Source organism: Cloeon dipterum, chromosome 3, assembly GCF_949628265.1.
Source record: "Cloeon dipterum chromosome 3, ieCloDipt1.1, whole genome shotgun sequence".
NCBI classification, from domain to species: domain Eukaryota; kingdom Metazoa; phylum Arthropoda; class Insecta; order Ephemeroptera; family Baetidae; genus Cloeon; species Cloeon dipterum.
In genome coordinates, this window is record NC_088788.1 from 18,668,819 (window position 1) to 18,688,861 (window position 20,043).

At 42.5% G+C, this 20,043-nt stretch overlaps 4 protein-coding genes and 1 long non-coding RNA gene across 10 annotated transcripts; 3 read left to right on the forward strand and 2 right to left on the reverse strand.

The window, feature by feature from the left end:
- The first annotated feature begins 4 nt into the window (after positions 1-4).
- LOC135939103 (zinc finger protein 678-like) lies at positions 5-4,579 on the forward strand. Of its 2 annotated transcripts, none has more exons than XM_065483296.1 (9): positions 5-144; positions 869-1,005; positions 1,062-1,205; positions 1,595-1,656; positions 2,225-2,585; positions 2,635-3,141; positions 3,303-3,593; positions 3,653-4,009; positions 4,145-4,579. In XM_065483296.1, the coding sequence occupies exons 2-9, from the start codon at positions 877-879 to the stop codon at positions 4,508-4,510; spliced, it is 2,217 nt and encodes a 738-aa protein (XP_065339368.1). In that variant the 5' UTR covers positions 5-144; positions 869-876; the 3' UTR covers positions 4,511-4,579. The 2 variants fall into 2 exon arrangements, with proteins under 2 accessions (XP_065339368.1, XP_065339369.1); XM_065483297.1 differs by having other exon boundaries at positions 2,225-2,582.
- On the reverse strand, positions 4,551-11,711 carry Cdk12 (Cyclin-dependent kinase 12). 4 transcript variants are annotated; one of them, XM_065483288.1, is made up of 16 exons: positions 11,408-11,711; positions 10,924-10,962; positions 10,450-10,842; positions 9,958-10,392; positions 9,669-9,791; positions 9,308-9,580; positions 8,935-9,253; positions 8,191-8,656; positions 7,969-8,132; positions 7,708-7,904; positions 7,447-7,651; positions 6,969-7,243; positions 6,756-6,902; positions 5,784-5,961; positions 5,613-5,727; positions 4,551-5,185 (listed from the first exon to the last, which is right to left on the reverse strand). In XM_065483288.1, the coding sequence occupies exons 3-16, from the start codon at positions 10,824-10,826 to the stop codon at positions 4,860-4,862; spliced, it is 3,600 nt and encodes a 1,199-aa protein (XP_065339360.1). In that variant the 5' UTR covers positions 10,827-10,842; positions 10,924-10,962; positions 11,408-11,711; the 3' UTR covers positions 4,551-4,859. The 4 variants fall into 4 exon arrangements, with proteins under 4 accessions (XP_065339360.1, XP_065339361.1, XP_065339359.1 ...); XM_065483289.1 differs by lacking the exon at positions 11,408-11,711 and adding an exon at positions 11,202-11,225; XM_065483287.1 differs by lacking the exon at positions 10,924-10,962.
- Positions 11,712-11,763: 52 nt separating this feature from the next.
- Positions 11,764-12,530, forward strand: LOC135939113 (uncharacterized). The gene is made up of 3 exons (XR_010574714.1): positions 11,764-11,905; positions 11,966-12,024; positions 12,075-12,530. It is a non-coding gene; the product is annotated as an uncharacterized LOC135939113 (long non-coding RNA).
- On the reverse strand, positions 12,487-16,109 carry hay (ATP-dependent DNA helicase hay). 2 transcript variants are annotated; one of them, XM_065483295.1, is made up of 14 exons: positions 15,880-16,108; positions 15,605-15,819; positions 15,281-15,541; positions 15,033-15,230; positions 14,788-14,970; positions 14,634-14,731; positions 14,468-14,574; positions 14,113-14,409; positions 13,579-13,847; positions 13,356-13,520; positions 13,119-13,305; positions 12,915-13,063; positions 12,738-12,863; positions 12,487-12,682 (listed from the first exon to the last, which is right to left on the reverse strand). In XM_065483295.1, exons 1-14 carry the CDS (start codon positions 15,914-15,916, stop codon positions 12,566-12,568), a joined length of 2,409 nt encoding a protein of 802 aa, XP_065339367.1. In that variant the 5' UTR covers positions 15,917-16,108; the 3' UTR covers positions 12,487-12,565. The 2 variants fall into 2 exon arrangements, with proteins under 2 accessions (XP_065339367.1, XP_065339366.1); XM_065483294.1 differs by having other exon boundaries at positions 15,605-16,109.
- A 161-nt stretch (positions 16,110-16,270) lies between these two features.
- On the forward strand, positions 16,271-20,039 carry Enoph (Enolase-phosphatase). Its single transcript, XM_065483303.1, has 5 exons — positions 16,271-16,459; positions 17,403-17,701; positions 17,760-18,016; positions 18,077-18,321; positions 19,096-20,039. Exons 1-5 carry the CDS (start codon positions 16,352-16,354, stop codon positions 19,369-19,371), a joined length of 1,185 nt encoding a protein of 394 aa, XP_065339375.1. The 5' UTR covers positions 16,271-16,351; the 3' UTR covers positions 19,372-20,039.
- Positions 20,040-20,043: the final 4 nt, after the last annotated feature.

Below are 20,043 nucleotides of genomic sequence, written 5' to 3' on the forward strand. Positions count from 1 at the left end.
AAGTTGAACTAACAACGGCCATGTTTGATATTCGTTTCCTTGGCTGACCTTTTTCCTCTTTGCAGCGACTCTTCTTTGGATCCGAGGAATTATCTGGCGCGGCCGGCCCTCAAGGAGCATAATAATCGGACTAGGAAACTCCAGGTATATTGCGAAGCTTGAATATTTATTGTAAATCGACATTGTCAGCTGATTAAGAAGAAAATGAATGGGATGAAAGATTCCTCGGTGCTGAATAACGAATGCTGGAATGCTACGTCGCGCTTCTTTATGTCATGGCTTCACTCGCGCAGTAGCCGTGGCAATTCCTGAGTGTCGCTAAATATTTTTTGTATTAATTTCCCGCCACTCAAATTATTGCATAGATCGGTGTAATTTTGATGCTAGGCAGTACAACAAAATGACATGTGAAATACATAGCGAGGGCGCATGGAAATTATTCTGCTTTAAATTAAATGACTTATATGACATGTGAATCTTTTATTTGATATGGAGTTCACAAAAAATACCAGCCTCCCCCCTAGAGTGTTCTCACTCAGTAAAACAACCTAATCAGTATATTATGTACCACAATTTTTTTTAAATTTCAATAACTGGAGCAGATAAATATTAATAATTAGAATTGAGGAATTTGAAGATTTCATTTGCACCCCTTTGATGTTTTATTATATTTCAGAAAGATATCGCTTTGGGGCGTTGTAGTTTAAAGAGGAAGTAAAATACAGCTAAAGTAAAGTCACTTTCAATGATCGTCAGCTTTAGATAATTATTTGGTGTAATATTAAAAACTCTAGGTTTAAAAAATTGTAAGACTGAAAAATAAATCATTTTTAATTAAACACCTTGAAAATCCTCTTTTTGATCACAGAAATCAGGATGAATCATGACTTGAACAGTGTTTGCCGCACTTGCGCCGGCTTCAGCACCAACCTTTTGCCTATTTTCGGTCATGATGGCATGGAAAAGAAACTCGCAGAAAAAATCAACCAAAACTTGCCAATCTCAGTGAGTCCTCGCAGCTTTAATTTAAGCCTAGTGTAATTCTGCTATTTTTTCCACAGGTTTATGAAAACGATTTGCTGCCCATAAAAATTTGTTCGAGGTGCATATTTAGTCTTGAAGCCAGTATTGAATTCAAAAATATCTGCCAAAAAGCTGAAGAAACCCTGAAAAACATTTTAGCAGAGCAGCAGCCACCTGATGTTGTAAGTGATGGTTTTAATTTGACAAAATCAAAATACTTTTTTCCTCCCATAGGCATACAATTATTTAAAATGTTCTCGAAAAGGGTTTAAAATTCCTTTTTGGATTGCATCGCAGTTTGTGATATTTCTTCATGTTCGTGTTTTTATTAAAATGTAATATTCCAGCAACAACTGCTATTTGAGAAAGGCTGGCAGTGAAAAAATATTCATATTTTCATTCCAGTGCTCTCTGAATAAGATTAGCAAATTTTTATTTTTATAAAGTTTTTTTAAATGTTAATATTCGGTTCTGAATTGAGAATTAAGAACGCTTTTCCTAGTAAGAGCGAGTTAAGTGACACAATGTCATACTATACTGAAAATTTAGTTATCAAATCACGATGTTCCAGCTCACTGAAATTCCTATGCTGCCAGATGTTGAGATGGCCGACACAACTGTCAGTAACAACCAGTACGTCTGCACCTAATATCTAATTAATTTGGCTAATAACCAACAATAAAATCGATAGTATCTCACAATAATTATCACTCCCGTGTCAATTAAACAATTTTTTCGACAACTAGCTCTTTCCCTTCTGAACTTAAATTCCGTGTTATAACTCCTGCAACGATTTATACTATTTGAGAAATTGTTTGAGTTGAACGCCGCGCGTTTTTGTCTGATGCAAGCTGCCGTCTTAAAAACCTGGTTGATTTAGTGTTGGAGATTGACGCGACAGAGATATTCGCTCTCCGTGAGGTGAGGAACTCGCTGCACCAAAGGCTAGCTGACGAGGGTTTAATACCCGAAACGGCTGTCCTAGTCACGGGTGTTTGGCGACAATGAATGTTTTGTGTTTTTTCTGGGACATTTTGGCACTCGCTTAAAATGTTTTTGAAAATTCGCTTAACGTTTGTTTTTGATGATTTCTCGAATGGTCTGCGTTGCATTGAGTAGCATCCCTTAGTATAGCACGAGTATCTTTTTTAATTGAGATCTAATCAATTCTCCCCTCTAACAAACAATTTTTGTTCATTAGATGGATCAAACAAGAAAACGTTCCAATATGCAATGCTGCAGGCTTAAGCTTCACGGACAACAACACCTTCACCATTCACACCCAGCAATTAGAAACACCGAAAACTGAGTTAATATTGCCAGATATTGCCCCAGTCGAGACTGTGTTCTACAATGAGGTGGAGATTACCAAGAAAAAGCGCACGCGGCCTATCATGCCGAAAATAATGCCGATCCCCATCGCCAACCTCATGGCGCCGTCGATGACCATCATAACGACTGGCGGGCCAAACATGACAAAGCAACAACTTCTACCGGTCATCAAACTTTCCACGTCGCAGAGGCAGAAGTCGGCCATGGAGCAGTTGATGACGGATAAAGTAGTTGGTAAAAAGATCTAAGCTAGGATGTCAAGCTAACAGTTTCTTTCAGATTCCTGTGAAGAACGTGAGACAGATTCTGCAGAGGAGGCAGCTGAATATACCAAGCAGCCTGATCGACAGGACTGAATTAGGAAACAAGTCGATTGTGTTTGGCAGCGAAGAAGAGGGCATGAACGTTGAAGTTTTTATCCCGGACGCGCCTTTGGGGAGCACCGACGACCCTATGGAGACCGTGCCCATATGCGTCGACGTCACGGAACACCCGTTCCTCTGCGAAAACTGCGGCAAGGGCTTCAGGAACAAAGCACTCCTGAAGGACCACATCATCCGCAAGTACATCGCCACCAACCCGGAGGAATTTGAGTTCCCGTGCGAGGAGTGCGGAAAGACGTTCCCGACTAGTTATAGCCTGAAGGCCCACTTGCGCAATAAGAGGGCGCAGACTGTCAAGGTGCAGTGCGAGATCTGCTCGCAGGAGGTCTTGAAGAAAAACTGGCCCACGCATTTCGCGCGGCACAACCAAGACGAGCGCTTCAAGTGCTTAATTTGTAATCAGGTATGTGTTGATGGATCTGGAGTTTAATTTGGAAAAAATGAGTAAAAACGCAATTGTTGGAGAGTTCCAACCATTGTGTATTGGGAATTATTTGAACTCCTATTTAGAGAAAATTAAACTACGAAAATTGCTTCTGTTAGTAAAATAAATTCCATTTGCAGACATTCGCTAGCAATGCTCAACTGAAGCAGCACTCAAGCGTGCACTCCTCTTCCAAATTCCCATGCGAGTTTTGCGGCACCACCTTTAACCGAAAGTCGAACCTAACTCTGCACAGGAAAATCCACACAGAGCCAGAAGCACTGGCGCACCAAGTTAAATGCGATATTTGCAACTACCAGAGTAACGATCGCTACTACATGATGCACCATCACAAGGTCCACTTCAGCGCCACCCTCAATGCGTACACTTGCCCAGTTTTGACTTGCAACTTTACCTTCCAAAATTTCGATGTAATTTTCCTTCTCACCATTAGAATAAATCCCAGTAAAAATCAATTTTCCGTTCCCAGCAATTGAGGTTACACTGCGCTCAGTCGCACTGCCGCGAGGAGCTGAGTTTGTACACGAAGCGCAAGAAAAGAACGCAGCGCGTATCCAAAGTGCTGATCGCGCCGTACCTGTGCAAACTCTGCTCATCGGTTTTCAACAGGCCGATTGAGTACAGCTCGCACATTAGTCAGGAACACGGCGTGCAACTCATGGCCGGGCATGCCATCTTCACGTGCAACCACTGCAAGGACTGCTACGGTTCGCTGGTGGACCTAAACGAGCACCTTGAGTGCCACATTGAAGCTCACAAATATCCGTGCTCCAAGTGCACCGAGACATTCGCAGTGTTCAACAACAGAAACCAACATTTGGCATCGGTAAACTCTACTTTAAACCCAACTACATACTTGAAAATCACGATTCCAGAAAAACTGTGTCAATTCATCTGTTTATTCTTGGAAACACCCAAACACCGCATGCATTCGTTTCTGATTAATTAATTGCTTTTACAGGTTCACAGTACCAAGTTTGAGTGTGAAATCTGCAATATGTCTTTCATGACTGTGTTCAAACTAAAGGAGCACATGCCTTCCCACTCAGACATCAAACCGTTCACATGCAAGATCTGCGGAAAGGGCTTCAAGCGGAAACGCACACTGGGAGAGCACCAGAAAGTGCATTCGGACGTGAAAAAGTTTGAGTGCGAGCATTGCCATGCTAAGTTCCGGTGGAAAGGAGACTTGGTCAGGCACGCGACCCGCCACACTGGAATCAACTTGTACCACTGCAGTGAGTGCGAGTTTTCGAGTAACAAGAGAAAAGAGGTGGAGGCCCATATTTCCGAAAACCATTCCGTCATCGTTGACATGCAAGTTTGATAACGCCACTCATTTCCATTTTGTAATAAATCGCTTTGAATTCAAAATTCAAATTAACCATATAGTTAACCTATTGTAATTTATTGTTACACTAATGTTCACAAAAAAGGTCGACATGTTTGTTTAAAGCTAATCATGTCTTAGCCACACAAGTGCGCTTCACAAACATATTCTTTTGGAGGACATTGAAAGCCGTACAGTGAATTTTGTAGTATTTTTTGAGGTGTTTCAGGCACTTTATGATCAAAAAATTAATTAATAATAGAAAAAGAACCATTGATAACAAAAGGTCCACAGCAAATTCAAATCGTTGGCAGTTTTAAAGAGAAGAAACCGAAACCCGCTTGATTCACCTGGCAGAAGGTTGCCACGAGGGGCCTGCATTTGAGGGATACGAAGGGAAATGCGCGGGCAAACCTACCGGCACCTGGTTTCCAACTCTGTGAAATTGCCTGGACGCTGCGACGTGGGGACTCCTAGTCGCTTCGCCACTATTAGACATATCACCCGGGGGAAATATACCAGACGTGGGCAGCATGTGGCGCCGCAGGAGTTCATGCAGGGTGCTTTTCACCCCTTCCGTGGCGAGGGCTGAGTGCGTGTGACTACTGGCTGCTGAGGCGTTGTCTCCTGCGTAGGTTGTGTGGGCGTTGAACAATTCCGATTTTACTTCCCCTGCAAATTCGGTTTTGATTAATTATTTCCTTACATTCACTTGCATAACAGATTTGGAACACACGGAAAAATCACGGTTTGGCTACATTATTTTCCATGTCAATAATTAAAAAGCTTCAACCCCGAATTTCTTTAAAAAGAATTATGCTTGAACTTAATAAGCTTGCAAAATTTTGGTATTTTCCTGAAAACAAGAGTAAAAAAGCATTTTGTTATCATCCTGGAAAAAACTGAACTTTCCCTACTTTTTTCCTCATACAAAATCAGCCGTAGAAAAAAATGGACGCACAGATCTGTAAACCCTGGCAACAGTGTGGTTTTAGCGCGGATAAACCAGTGGTGTATTTTAGCGCACTTAAAAATTGGCGAACCCTGTTAAACCCTTTGCGGACTTTGTGCAATCCAGACTTAAAAAAATTAATCTTACGTTTCGGGTCGTTGAAAATGGGAAAATCGTTCTCCACGTGTTGGTTGTAGGCGGATACAGCGTTTAAAATCTCCTTGTGCATCGCGTCCAGGTACGGCTTGAAGTTAGAGTCGATCTGACAAAAGGAATTGGCTAATTACAAGCTGGCGACTTTGCGAAATTAAACCGTACATCTTCCATATTGATACTGAGGAGTTGTCTCATTGTGACTGGTTTGCCGGAGGACAGCAGGTGCGAGAGGTGGGCTAGTTTTTTGTTGTTCTCACGGTTGACCGGGGAATTGGAGCCGGATGCTGGCCGAGATCCTAGATTGGCGAACCCGGCTTCTTTCTTCAAAGCTTTCGATGAGCTAATTCAGGATAAACACACCAGCCTAGTCAGTGAATTGGCGCCGAGCTTGCATGACAAAGGATTCCGATAGCAACAACAAATGCGTGCAGCTTAAAATCGCACCGCATTTACGCGAACCTCAAGAAGCATAACAGCTTCTAAAATAAAGCGATAATCAGTTAATAAAGAACGTCATTCCCTGAACCGGTATTAAATTGTTTGAACGTGTTCCACTAACTACACACCGTACATATTAATAAATTGAGAGCCTGACAGAACTGAACACAGAAACTAGGTTTACTCTCGATCCATGCCAAATTAGACCAGATTAAAACTAACAGAAGAACAAGTAGTAAGAGTGCTGAAATAAAATGAATAGAAAATAAATCAAATCAAAGTAGCATTTATTGATTCTACAGACTGGGGTGATGATGAGTGAGGCACAGTTTTTGTATGGTTTCCTTAACTTGTAAGAAAATGTGACAATTTGATAAAGGTGAGCTTTTTAAATCAACATGTTCAACAATATAATGATCACAATAAATTTGATAAAAAATACAAGGGACACTACAACAACCGACTGATATTTATTATTCTCGGGCAGTCGGCACTGGATTCTGGGGAGGAGCACCTGTGTCTCTCACCCTCCACGATTATATTACAAGAGACCAGAACAAAATATTGCGGTATTAATCAATTAAATAATGCGACCAGAGTAGACGCATGCCTTCTATCAATGATTCAAAAAAAGTAACTGTAATTCAACAGCATGCAATATCAAACTGTGTGGGCAGGACAAGGCAGGTGACTTACCCCCCGGAAGGGTCGTCGTTTTGCTTGTCGCGGGGCTTGCCGGGCGGCAGGTTGGCGAGCGCCTCCTGCTCCCGCATTTGCCGCCTTCGTTTCTTGCTCCACAACTCGTGACAGTCTTGCCAGGTTGGCAGTTGGGGAGGAGGAAGTCTGCGTGCGAAAAAAATCCGATTTAATATATTTTTGTTGATATATATATTGAAGGTTAAGTGTTACCTGCACTGCTGCTGTTCGTATTTCACTAGCCAGTTGCATTTCAGAGCATTTTCCGCCGTGATGCGCCTGTTGGGGTCCAGGCACAGCATATTGTCCAGCAGTTCCAGCGCTCCCGCAGGCATGAACATAAACTCCTCCCGCAACCTCCGCCGGTAAAGTTTCTTGGGCTTAAACGCGTTAAATTGGGGCAGTCTAGTAATCGAGGGCCACACTGCGGGCGTGGGAGTGCCGCACAGACGCGATATCGTCTCCAGCTGCATTATTTCAGTGTTGGCCTGAGAAGTAGAAAATTGTTGAAGTCTTTAGTAATTACTCAAAAAAATACTTCAATGCGTTTGAACATTGGGATTGAGGTTAATTGATTTCAAAGTTAAAAAGATTTTATAAGTAACATAACTATATTGTACAATTTGATTTTTACACATGTTGTTGTGGACAACAAGAATTAAGTTTTGAGGACAGGAACGCAGTGACATACCTGGAATAATGGTTTCTTTGAAAAGAGTTCTCCTAAAATGCATCCACAGCTCCAGACGTCGATGGCGGGTCCGTACCTCTCCTCGCCGAGGAGCAGCTCTGGCGGGCGGTACCACAAGGTTATCACTTTGTTGGTGTAGGGACGCTGGCTGTCTTCGGCGTTGTATAGGCGAGCCAATCCAAAGTCGGCCAGCTTCACTTGACCCCTGAGAGGAACGGTGAGCATTAACATACGTTCAATACTGCTTTGAGGATGGGTTACTTGTTGTTCATTAGAATGTTGCTGCACTTTATGTCCCTGTGTAAGAAGTTTTTTCTGTGGCAATAATTTAGACCGTCTAACAACTGCTTCATTATGCTTGCGTTGAGGATTTCGTTGAAATCGACCATGCCGGACTCGAGCAAGCCCATCAAGTCGTGGTCCATGTACTCAAAGACCAGGTAGAACGACCCTTTGTCCTGTTGAATCGAGATTGTTTTTAAAAAAAAGGTTCAGATGTATACTAATAAAATTAATGCGTACCTTTTTAAAGTCTAGCGCGTCTTGCTTGTCAGTCACTATTTCTTTTAAATTGACGATGTTTGGGTGATTCAGTTGTCGTAGGATTTTTATCTCTCTTACTGCGGTTATAGGAAAGCCTTCCTTTTCGTTTTCTAACCTAACTTTCTTCAGCGCAACCATGTCACCTGCAGCAAAAGATTCACGATAATTGAAGCTTCCCTATTAAAATTGGCAGAGCAATACCGGAAATGTTGTCCTTGGCCTTGTACACCTGGCCGTAGGTCCCCTCTCCGATCTGGTCGATCACCTCGAACACATCCACACACCTTTCACCCCAGTCTTTGCCGCCCGGCGCCATCGGCCCGAGATCGTATATATCTCTGCTGAGGATCTTAGGCCGCTTGAGCTTCATTTTGGCTCTCAGAGCCATTCTCGCAGGCGAAGACATGTCTTCCGACGTGTCGTCACCCTCCCCAGGGGGCATGGGCAGGTCTTTCAGGCTTCGCCTCACCTGGCCAATCTTCTTGGACGTGTTGGGCTCAGGCGGCGGCGAGTCTCCGCCGCTCGGTGGAGACACGCTGTTCAGAAAGTCGTTTTGATTCATACCCGGCGGCATCGGCAGCTTGGTTAGACTGAGGTTGCGCGGCGTGTTCAGTTTGATGGACACTAATTTGCGGGGAGGAGCTGCATTCGCAGCAGACGCATCCACCTGAATAATATTCACAATGAATTGACATAATATTAAAGATGTAGCAAATAATATGAGTAATTGCCAATTCAGGCTATTGAAATGTTTGTGGACGATTTTGACAGTTTTAATTGTAGTTCAATGACGTAATAAATTCTAACAGATCAATTTCCTGAAAACAACTATTTCAATCAAGTTTTCCAGACTTGATTGAATATACAACCAAAATATAGGAAGAAAAAACTTCATGAAATATTCATAGTTTGACTCAAATTAGTCTCATCTTATTTGTTTCATACCTGATCGGGAAGTGGGGGAGGGGCAGCCGGGGGAGCTGATGGTCCATTGTCCGACGGCACCGGAATGCATATTAAGTCATCAGTAGCATTTGACTTTCCCTCTGCTGCCGCCTTTTCTCCTTCCTCCTTGATGTCCTTCAGCACAGCAAGTTTCATGGCCTTCTCGCGGTTCTTGCGGTCCTTCAAGAGCTCGGCAAAGAGACTCGTGCTGGACACGTTATCCGCAAGTGCTTTGGCCACTGGCGACTTGGAGCGTTTCCTAGAGCGGGGCGGCGGCGACCTCCGACCGCTTGACCGACCATAACTTGGCGACCGAGACCTGAAACACGCACATTAGAGATCTCGTCCAGACTGATGCATTTCTCCAGCAGACCTTCTGCGGCCGTTCGGGGAAACAGGTCCTCGCAACGGCGAGAGGCTGTTTCTGCGAGGAGACCTGCGCGGGGAGCGAGGCGGAGGCGTCCTGGCCTGGGGCGTGCCCCTCCTGCTCGGAGACCGCCGGGGAGGAGAATATCCCCTGGGTGGCGTTTTTCTCGGCAGAGGGGGAGACCTGGGGCCAACTGGTGGCGTCCTGTGGCCTCTGGGCAGTGGCGACCTGGACCTCCACCTGTTCAGACTGCGCGATCGGCTCCGGGGACGCCGAGGTCTGATCACAGAGAGACTCAGTTTAGACGGCTAATTTTAGCGATAAAAACTGCGTCGCTGATTGTATAATGATCGTAAAATGCTTTTACCTGGGAGACCTGGACCGGCTTTTCCGCCTCCCATTTGTGCTTTTTGGCATATTTTTTGATTTGGAAGGAGGACGGGTGGGGCATGCAGAGTGACTAGAAGAGACAACCGTTGCTTTGGGTTGCCTGCATAGGAAAAAAAGCTAAAATTCATGCGTGTGTCCAACACCATTTTAATTAAAACTGCGTGGGTCAGTTGCATGGTCAAAAGAAAAGAAATCAAATTAATACCCCAAGAGCTAATGTAAATATCTACACCTCACCCACGAATTAAAACAATTAAGAATTTTACCTGTCACTAGGACTTCGAGGAACATCATTTGGAGGCGACATGGGACCATCAGGCCATTGACTTCCTCCGACTTTGTGACGCGGCGGTGGAGAGTTGGAAGATGCTGGACTTCGTGAGAATTTCTTCTTTTTCCTTTTCTTCCTGCTTGGACTGCGGGAGTGAGTCCTTTTCCTCTCCTTCCTGTGCCTCTTTTTCTCTCGCCTCCTCTCGTCTCTCGACTTACGAAACTCCGGGGAAGAACTCCTACGCTGATTTTTCAACGCGTTCCTTAACAACTGCATCGGCGACGGTGGCGGCGAGGAAGGCCTGGTCGGCGGTGTTCTTCTGGCCGGGCTGCCATGCTTGCTGTATTTGCCAGGGGATGGCGGACGTTTGGGCAGAGGGGGCGGAGACCTTTCTCTGTGTCTTGATCTGGAGGGAGATGATCGGGAGCTCCTGAAAGAGCAACATGCGTATTTCAAACAGATTTAATTAGTATTAAAGGCCTAATACCTTGGATGGGAGTCAACGGGTGATCGGTGTCGGGGCATTTCGGGCGGCGATCTGTGTCGAGGGGCTGAAGCTTCGGGCTGCTCCAAGTGTTTTTTGCTGGTGACTGCACCAGCAGGGGGTGGCGAGTTCACCTCACCGTCACTGAGGCTAAACGAGTCTTCACTTTGGATTTCGCCGGCCTCAGGTCCAGAGAGGTCTTGTGAACTAACATCCGAGTACTCAACAAGAGGGCCCTTAGAGTTGTCGACTTCTCCAGAGGCGCCCTTTCCACCTCGCCGTCTGCGGGTGCCTTTCTTCTTTTTAAGATGTCGCTTCCGAGGGCTCAAATCGTTCCTGCTCAATTTTCCATTTCTGTTTTCATCTCTATTGCTGGGCATGGCTCAGAAAATTGAACTGAAAAAAGCGTTAACAGTTGAGATTACACAAAAGCCGGTTTGACTTAAAAGAAATCTGTTAGAATATCGTGATATTCACCTATATTAGTCAAAATTGGCCTCATTTTGATTTCAAAATCTGCAAATTCATTGATGCCATGAAATTGTAGCAGTTCCAAATAATGGTCAAACGAAATTTAATTGTTGTGAAAGTAAATAATATTATTATGGAGTGGCAAATTGATCGCTGTGTGCCGTGACGTCACGCTAAGTGAGAATTTATTTTTTTTAATGCAGCTCTAATTTTTAATATAAGAGCAACACCAAAATTACGTAAAATGAGTGTCTATTGAACTGTTAAATCCAAATTCCAACTACCGGAAAAGCGGTGCAGTGGGCCCAAGAAACCACTCTTCACACAATCAACGCTAAGTTTTAGTACAAGCAAAACAAAACATCACAAGAGGCTCTGATGGAACCTCAACAAACTCAGATTTTTTTTTCGGGCAAGTCAGTCGATGAAATGAGAAAATAAGGTTTTAAATAAAATTTGATTTGCGAAATTGAGACGAGACATTACTCACCTATGAAATAACGAAGGTCTTGGGTGAAGCTTCCAGAACTACACCAGGTCGAAATCCATTTTTGTATGGCCGCTATCTGGCTGGCCGCATAAGAAGTAGCTCTTTCACGGGACTAATATCTCTGATTCCATGGGTGCCGTCAATAAATAATGATGACCAGGAGGCCAGTTTCTTAATGTGTAAAGAGAATCTTTAACTAATTTTGTTAGATGATGTGTTTATTTAGTGATTTTAATTGATTCAAGTTGTGCTTCGAGAATGATAAAGGAAAGTCGAACATCCATAGGATTCGTTCATAGAGCTCGTAGTGCTCGCACTCACTGCACTGAAATGACGTCACAGCTAGAGCAATGTTGCCAACAGCTCGAGAATGTTATTATGTTTCCTCCCGTCATGTGATTCATAATATTTATTGCTGACAAATTTGTTACAATACAATTGTTCGAAACATCGAAAGTAAAATATTGTTTGTTATTTTTTCAAACTAGTTGTTATTACGTAAGCAAAATTATTTTTATTTCACTATCAACTCTTGTCTAACCTTAGCTATTATTCCAGAATTCCGCTTGTCAAAATCGTATAGCAACACTACTTAACAGTTGAGGGTTGTGTTCAAGGTAAAAATATTTTCTTGCTGCGACGGCGTCAAAAATTTTACATTGTGTAGCGCAATTTCAGTTACACCATACCGTCAAAATGAGCTGGCTTTTTGGATCCAAGAAATCAAAGACAGCTGTCACGTCCCCTTCATCTGAAAGTAGCAGTAAGGTTGAGGTGAATGAGTCTGAAGAAGACTTTGTGGTTGTGAACCAGCAGATGCCATCAGGACCTCAATTCGATCAGCCTCCGATTTATCCAAATTTATCATCTGGCGTCAACACTTTGCAAATCAACGCACCTCAAGGAAAACAACCTGTAGGAAATCCTCTGCAAGGTGTGCCTTTTAAGCTCTCCAAAGAAATGGGCCCAACAGCCGGTGATGATCCTACTACCTTCACCCTGCAAGTGCAATCGATGATAGAAAACATCAACTTTGGTGCATTGGATTACGATTTTGGCGTAGAAAGAGGAGTGTCACGTGAATTTTAATATTATTTTATTGTAACCCTAATAATAATATTACTCGAGTCTAACAGAAAATTTGTGTATTCTTTGTGATTAGCCTCTGAATTTCTTGAACAGCGGATGCTTCACGTTTGATGAGCGTTTGTACTCCATGTACACTGCGTCATCAGCCCCAGAAAGCGATGACAGAGTTCCAGGACGTCTTTGAAACTTGACAAAAACAAAGGATTATTATTGAAAAATCAATCAGAACTTTAAAATTTACCGAAGAGCCAGACTTAGGACCGCCCTCGCCTGGCACTCTCTCTTCATCTGCGTCCATGTCGCTTGCCGCCAAGACCTGTTGAAGCAGCTGACCTTGCTCTTCTCTACTGCGATAGAACAATGCCTCCTGTAGACACAATCATAAATACCAATAAGAGAGATACAATTACGGCATTACTTCGTCCATTCCTGCTAGCTTAGTGATCACTTTGTAGCTGTAGCCTTGGTTGACCAAGAATCGAGACCTTTTTCTTGAGTATCCCATTTCAATTGTGTCCTGCGACACCAGAGTGTAGAAAAATGCATTGTACTCCTCGGCGATGGCACCTACATTTGCAACGTCAGGTTCATTCAGTGTGGATGTTGAAGCAATTCAACTTACCCTTTTTGGCTCTCAAAATTCGACCCAGTCGTTGAGCCTCCTGTCTTCGGGAGCCGCCGTGTGAGGAGATTTGAATAAGGACATTCGCGTCTGGCAGATCAAAGGATGTGTCGGCAACTTTGCTTACGAAAATGGTATTCACTTTTGGGTTGTACTTGAAATTCTGCAGAATCTGCATTCTCTCGTTCTGTAGAGCAAAATGATTAAATCAATTTATTTTTTTTTCATGTCAATTACCTGTGAGGTTGGACCGTAAATGTAAGGCTTCTTCATTTGCAAAGCGTAATGCTTCAGGGCAAACACATTGTCAGAGAAAACGATGATCTTGTCACACCTCCGCTCATGGTATCTGATTAGGAACTGACACATCTGGAATTTCGTTGGGTTCATCACATAGAGAAGCTGTAATGAACGAAAAAAATGGTCAGATCAGAAACAAAAGGAGACTCAGTAGAGTTACCAATTTTTTCGAGGTTCTACAAGCCAAGTACTCTCTGAAAAATTCGGGAGTCATTGGACACCAAACCTCAGCACACTGGACTCTAGCAATGAAGCCTCGGCGTTGCAACTCAAGCCAGTTCGCTTCATAAAGTTTTGGACCGATGAGGAAATTGAGATCTGCGATCTTGTCGTCTTCTCTCAGGAGCGTTGCAGTGAGACCCAGTTTGCAATGCGACTGGACAATGGTCAACACCCTACGGAACATCTTGGCGGGAATCGTGTGCACCTCTACATAGAAAGAATATTATTTTAAAATTTTTCCCTACTGATAGTTGGAAGTAAAATTACATGTATTTTTAATGAAAAGGGCGAGTTTAGGCATTAAAAACCAAATCCTATTAATTCTGCTGGTCCCTTACCCACACTTTTCCACAATTAGTTTTATTACTGTAATGTCACCCGCCAACCAAACCAAAGAATTTTAGTAAATAGGTTATTGCTTTCATATCACAGCTATTGGTATTTTCGCAGCCCTGATTTATTAAAATCTCACCATCTAAGACCATAATTCCCCACTCCTGCTCCTGAAGCCACTTCATGGTCTGCTCAGCTTCCCATGACCTTCGCTGAGTGTGTGTGATCATGGAGTAGGTGGTGATCAACACGCCGCTCCCCATGGGCTTATCCTTGGCATCAGAGGTGAATCTGCAAATCATGCTGTCGTCTGCCGTGGACCACATTTTGAACTGCTGTTTCCACTGCTCAACAGACACGCTTGAGTTGCACAGGACGAGTGCTCTCTTCCTCACAGTGCAGCAGGCAGTCACGCCGACCAAACTCTTGCCAGCACCTGCCAATTTGAAGCTTTGTTTGAGCGTGATCGGAAAACTAAATAAAACTCAAAGTACCGCAAGGAAGGACGATGACTCCAGATCTTGCTCTGCCATTGCCAAACATCTTCCTTAGCGACTTTTCTTGGTAAGGGCGCAAAACAGCCGATGGCTTCAGGTCAATGCTGAATTGAACAAAGTTCTTAAGCCACACAGATTATAAATTTTGTTTGGGGTTTCTTACTTGATGTCTGGATTTACTGAGTCATTCCTAAAGTCATATTCTGCTAGAAGTGGGTAATCCAGCTCGATGCAACGCTTTTGAATCACTTCAATTTTTTCCTTGAGTGTAATTTAATTTTAACAATAGCCAGATTTAAGATATTTCAAATACATACTTGGTTGACTTCAAAAGAAACCGTTTTCAAAACCGCTTCTTGGTCATCTTCTTCGTCCTCCTTGTCCATTTTTTCGTAGAAATTGGTGATATCTTCAGGAACAACAGCAGGTGCTTCTTCACCTCCATCAGCAGAGCTTTGCCCAGCCTCTGGTGGTGGTGCTGGAGCAGGCTTGGCGCCGAACTGAATGAAAATAAAATGCAATTTTTATTTCAATTCAAATTACGATTAACGAAAATGATTACCTGGGTAACAGCGTGCTTAGTTTGAGTCTGCGAAATGAGGCCATCTTCCAAAACAGTCGTTCCTCCAAGTTTTTCAATATCTTCTTCCCTGTGGCGCAGTCTGCATTCTTGGATCACAGGATCCTTCAGAAGCTTCTGTAGGACATCAGGAAACTGTGACTCGACAAAATATTTGTTGTGCTTCAACACCAGTTTAACCTACATTGGAAATTTTAGTGAATAAACACCACAAATTTAACACATTATACCTTTCCGTAGGACAGAGTACATAATTTGATGAAATTCATGATTCCTTCAGGAATTGTGGTTTTGCTCAGCCTTTTCAAATACTCAATAATATCATGTGTTTGAAGACCCACAGAGACAGCAGCATACAAGGAATAAGGAGTCAACTTGTACTCGTGGATGTGTTCAGGACGACAGACTGGCTCCGAAATAGCGATGAGAAAATCGTGAGCGTGTTTGTAAACCGGAGAGAATGATTCTAGGAAAATGTGGCCGTTAGGTGCCTATAAAATTAATAAATTTTTGCTTTAATAAATTTTCAGAGCCATCAATTAATTTCTGCTTACCACCCACAATGGGCGAGAGTAGTGATCAGCTTTCAGTTCCATTTGGGATCTGTAATCTTTCGCCCCATATTCATCTTCAAGGGCTTTCTCATCGGCTTGTTCTGCATTTTGGGCAGCACAGCCTGGAACCATTTCCAACTCTCCACCCTCGCCCTCATCTTCAGGTCTGTACTCATCTTCCTCCTCCCTCCTCCGTTTCTTTTGTCTTCGGTCCTCTAAAATTTGCATTACATAGTTCTCAATTTTCTCAATTCTTCTTTTGAATAAATTCTTACCAGCGAAGTCTCTTTTAAACTTTTTAGGTCCTCCCATTGCAAAAGCCTCGAGGCAGACACAGACAGGGACAACACACTGCCTGCTTCTATCAAACGTTTCGCAAAACCCACAGGTAATAGTCTTCAATCAACCTGCTGGTTTCGATATGAAGATGCCGAAGATGGGACTACGACTACGACTAATGCGTGTGCGATACGGCTTAAAGAGAGTTTATAACATGTGTGTGCTGTTGGGCTGTTGGCTGGCCAGACGGCAATGGGAACGAAAGGACAGAGAAAATTTTCAAAGAGGTTCGATGACGTAACAGAGAGGAGTAAATTTTCCCGCCGATGCGCCTCTACCCGGCGTTTTTCGCTCGACGCCTCGTCGCTCGTCGCTCTCTTTGCACGATTCGCTCACATCTTCACCATTGCGATTTGCAGCAGTTAACAGTGGTCTCCTTTTAACTCGTACAAAAACCTAATTTTCACCATGTCTTCTACTCCGAACCAAGCCGCCGAGGCCGCTAAGCTGATGAAGAACGCTTCCGCCTTCCTTCTGGACATTGAGGGAACCACCACGTCAATTTCTTTCGTGAAGGTGAACAAAAAATTAAAACCCTCATGAGCCGGTATGTAGCGTCTGCCAGTATGGCGGATGCATCCGGCAAAATTCGTTCTTCCCTGTCCTGTCAATGAACTTTCCTGGCGGATAACTCCGCTTCAGTTAAATTATGTATGTAATAAACGAAGCGTGCAAACACGATTTTTAACCATCGTGCACTGCCGTTCCTGATAAAAATGCCACAATTAATGCCCCCATTCAGTATGTACATACTTCTGTACATAGATAATATGTATATTACATACCATGCTCACATCATACCTATGGAAAAGTTACAGTTTTCGCCACCCCTACTTTACCACGGGATTCTCATAAGAACTGGCGAGATGTGTAACCCGGCAGAAACTGTAACTTTACCATACTACCTACATTGAGAGTTAAAATTAATGTGTAATACATATGTAGTAGATAGACTTAATTATATCATTGACACTCATATTATGTACTAGCAATCATTCAATTTGTGTTACTAATTTTACTAGCTACACAATTATAATAGATAATGCCTACATAAATAAATGTAGATACATAGATACACCTAATTTATAATTGCTATTCCAATGAATTATTGAAAGAACTTAATAACTCGTCCTTTTGTTCTTTAATGGCGATTAATGCATAAACCTTTATGTTATTCTCTTTGTATATAATATGCATTCCTGCTTGTTATGTGAAGACGTGAAATAATTTGTTTTTGTCTCAAGCATTGCCAATCAAGCACTTAAAAACAATTTAATCAGTATGTACGTAAGTTTTCTGCACAACTTATTGTTAAATCAAAGAAATAAACAACTTCCTTGCTTACTTGGCTGTATGTATTTTGTAATTAGAAGCCATTATTACACACATTATTTCAGGTGAAATTATAAAAAGTATCATTGACTGTTGCTGATATATATATTAAATTTTTCTGCTGCAGGACAAACTCTTCCCTTATGTTCGTGAAAACCTGGCCACATACCTGAAGGAAAACTGGGCAGAGGCGAGCTTCCAAGGGGTTCTCAAGAAGCTGGTGGAGCAAGCCAAGGCTGATGTAGAAGCTAAGATGGAGGGCGCTGTCGCCCTTGACGATGAAGAGGAGTCTCCTGAGAAGGCCCAGGATGCAGTCAAGAACAATGTTCTCTGGATGATGGACGCTGACCGCAAGGCTGGAGCTCTAAAGCTGCTTCAGGCTCAGATGTATGTCAAGGGCTACGAAGCTGGATCACTTAAGGGACAGTGAGTGTTGAAAAGGGTTACTTATTTTCTCCAATTTGACATTTAACTCTACTTGCAGCCTCTACGATGACGTGGAGCCCCAGTTCAAGAAGTGGAATGAAGATGGAAAGAAGATTTACATTTACTCTTCAGGAAACGTGGAAGCACAGAAGTTGCTCTTCAAGAATTCTGAGGCAGGCGACGTCAGCGCCTTGATTGCCGATTACTTTGATACTGATATGGGAGCCAAGGTTGAAAAGGAAAGCTACACAAAGATTGCTGAAAAGATTGGCAAGCCGATCGGAGAGGTGCTTTTCTTCACTGACATCGTGAAAGGTTTGTTTCAACAGTTGAAAATTCAAAATATAAAATATATTAACCCCTCATTGATTACAGAGGCTGATGCCGCTACTGAAGCGGGCATGCCAGTCATTTTGTTGGAGAGGGAAGGAAACGCTCCTTTGACTGAGGCAGACAAGACCAAGTATACAGTCATCTCTAGCTTCAAAATCGAGGTTGAGGAGGAAGAAGTCCCTGCCAAGAAACAGAAACTCGATGTAGATGCGAAACCAGCAGAAGAGGAAAAGAAGGCTGAAGAGGAGACAATGGAAGTGCAGCTAGAGGAAAAAAAGGTGGAAGAGGTAAGAAAATTTGTGATATTCAAAAGGTCTGTGCATTTTTCCCTGTCCTAGGATTAAAAGCCATTTTTTAACAAGGAATCTTTTAGGATGAAACAGTTTTTTGTTAAAACCATTTTAATCTACTGACTGAAATGTAGACACTGCTCCATGAGAAACATCAATAGATGGTTTTTTGGCATACTAAAGATACTACATGAATTTCCCCCATTCCCCATAGGTTAATTAATTTGGGGCTTTTTGTGAGTTTTATAAGTTAAGTTGAGGACTAAGAACGAAACTTATATTCTGAAAACAGATGAAATTTCCTGTTGAAATATTTTTTTAATCATAAATATTTCAATATAAAATTAAAAACAAGCAATTTAAAATACAGATTGTACCTTTATGAAAATATTGAGCTACATGACTGGAATAGTTAGAGCAACTCATAATATAAGAGAAGCCCGGTAGGGTGCTGAAATTATTTAAAAGATGCTTGTTACAGCTCATTTTAATAAAATAGTTATCAAATTGCTACAGAAGTCAAGAAATATCGGCCCTGAAATATTTACGCATTTAATATTGACTAAAATTCGCACGTTTAGCAATTTTTTTTTAATATAATTCTAAACATACTCTTTAAAACTTGGCCATCAAAAACGTAAAGAGTTGGTTGATAGCAGGTTAAATCGCAAATTAATATCAAAACTTGTTTGTATATTATTGCTAAATTCAAGAATCTGGTGTGAAAAATGGGTTCAAATTAAATATTAACAACCATTTTGATGATTTCAGAAGGAAACTGAGACGGAGATCAGTGAAGAAAAGAAGGAGAGCAACAGCACAAATGGTGTTCACCACAAAAATGGAACTGAGGAGAAGACAAATGGATCAGAAGATAAGTCAAACGGAGAGGAGAAGGAGTCAAATGGAACAGAGGAGAAGACTAACGGTGAGAGCAAGGAAGAGGAGAAATCCGAGGAATCGGCTGCTCAGAAGACTGTCTCACCGACCAAGAAGGTTGTGACGGACGAAGCGGCCGGCGATGCTCCTCAAGTCGCCGCAGAATAAGTTGACCAAGTTCTCAGGCACCAGCTGTTCTCTCATTTCTCATTGGCTGCTGCCTGTACCCGATAGTTACTAAGAATTTTATCAGTGTCACATTTTTCCACTTGACTGTAAAGGTTGTGAGAGAGGAAGAGCAGCGAGGCATACCTACAACGCAATTCGCCAGATAAGACCGATCACCCCCATTGTAGCTCATAAGCACAACATGATTGCTTTTATGTGTATTTTTGGTATATAACAAAGTCGTCACCTTGCTGCCTGGTTCGCAGTAAGTATTCGGAACTGCCAGGGTCTTCCATCGAAACTGCTCAAAATTGCAACCGTCTGCTAACGAAGGTGTGTGCTCTCTGTGCTTATTTTTGTAAGTTGATTTGTTCCTCATTAAGGCTTAGTTTAGTTTGCAAGAGTGATTTTTCAGTATTCATGATAATTTCTAAAGTATACGCGCACTGGAATCTCAAGTTTCTGATGTGACACCTAGGATTCTTTAACGCATTAATAGCTCCTGACACAACAAGCTCACTCAAGTGCAGCACTTTTAATTATAGGTGGATTCTGGATTCCTACTTAACAGCGTGATTTTGTAGCTAATCTACCATTCCATTTTAATTTATGTCTCTGTACACAAATGTACCGCCTCTTTTGAAATAAAATCGTAGTAAGCATATATATACC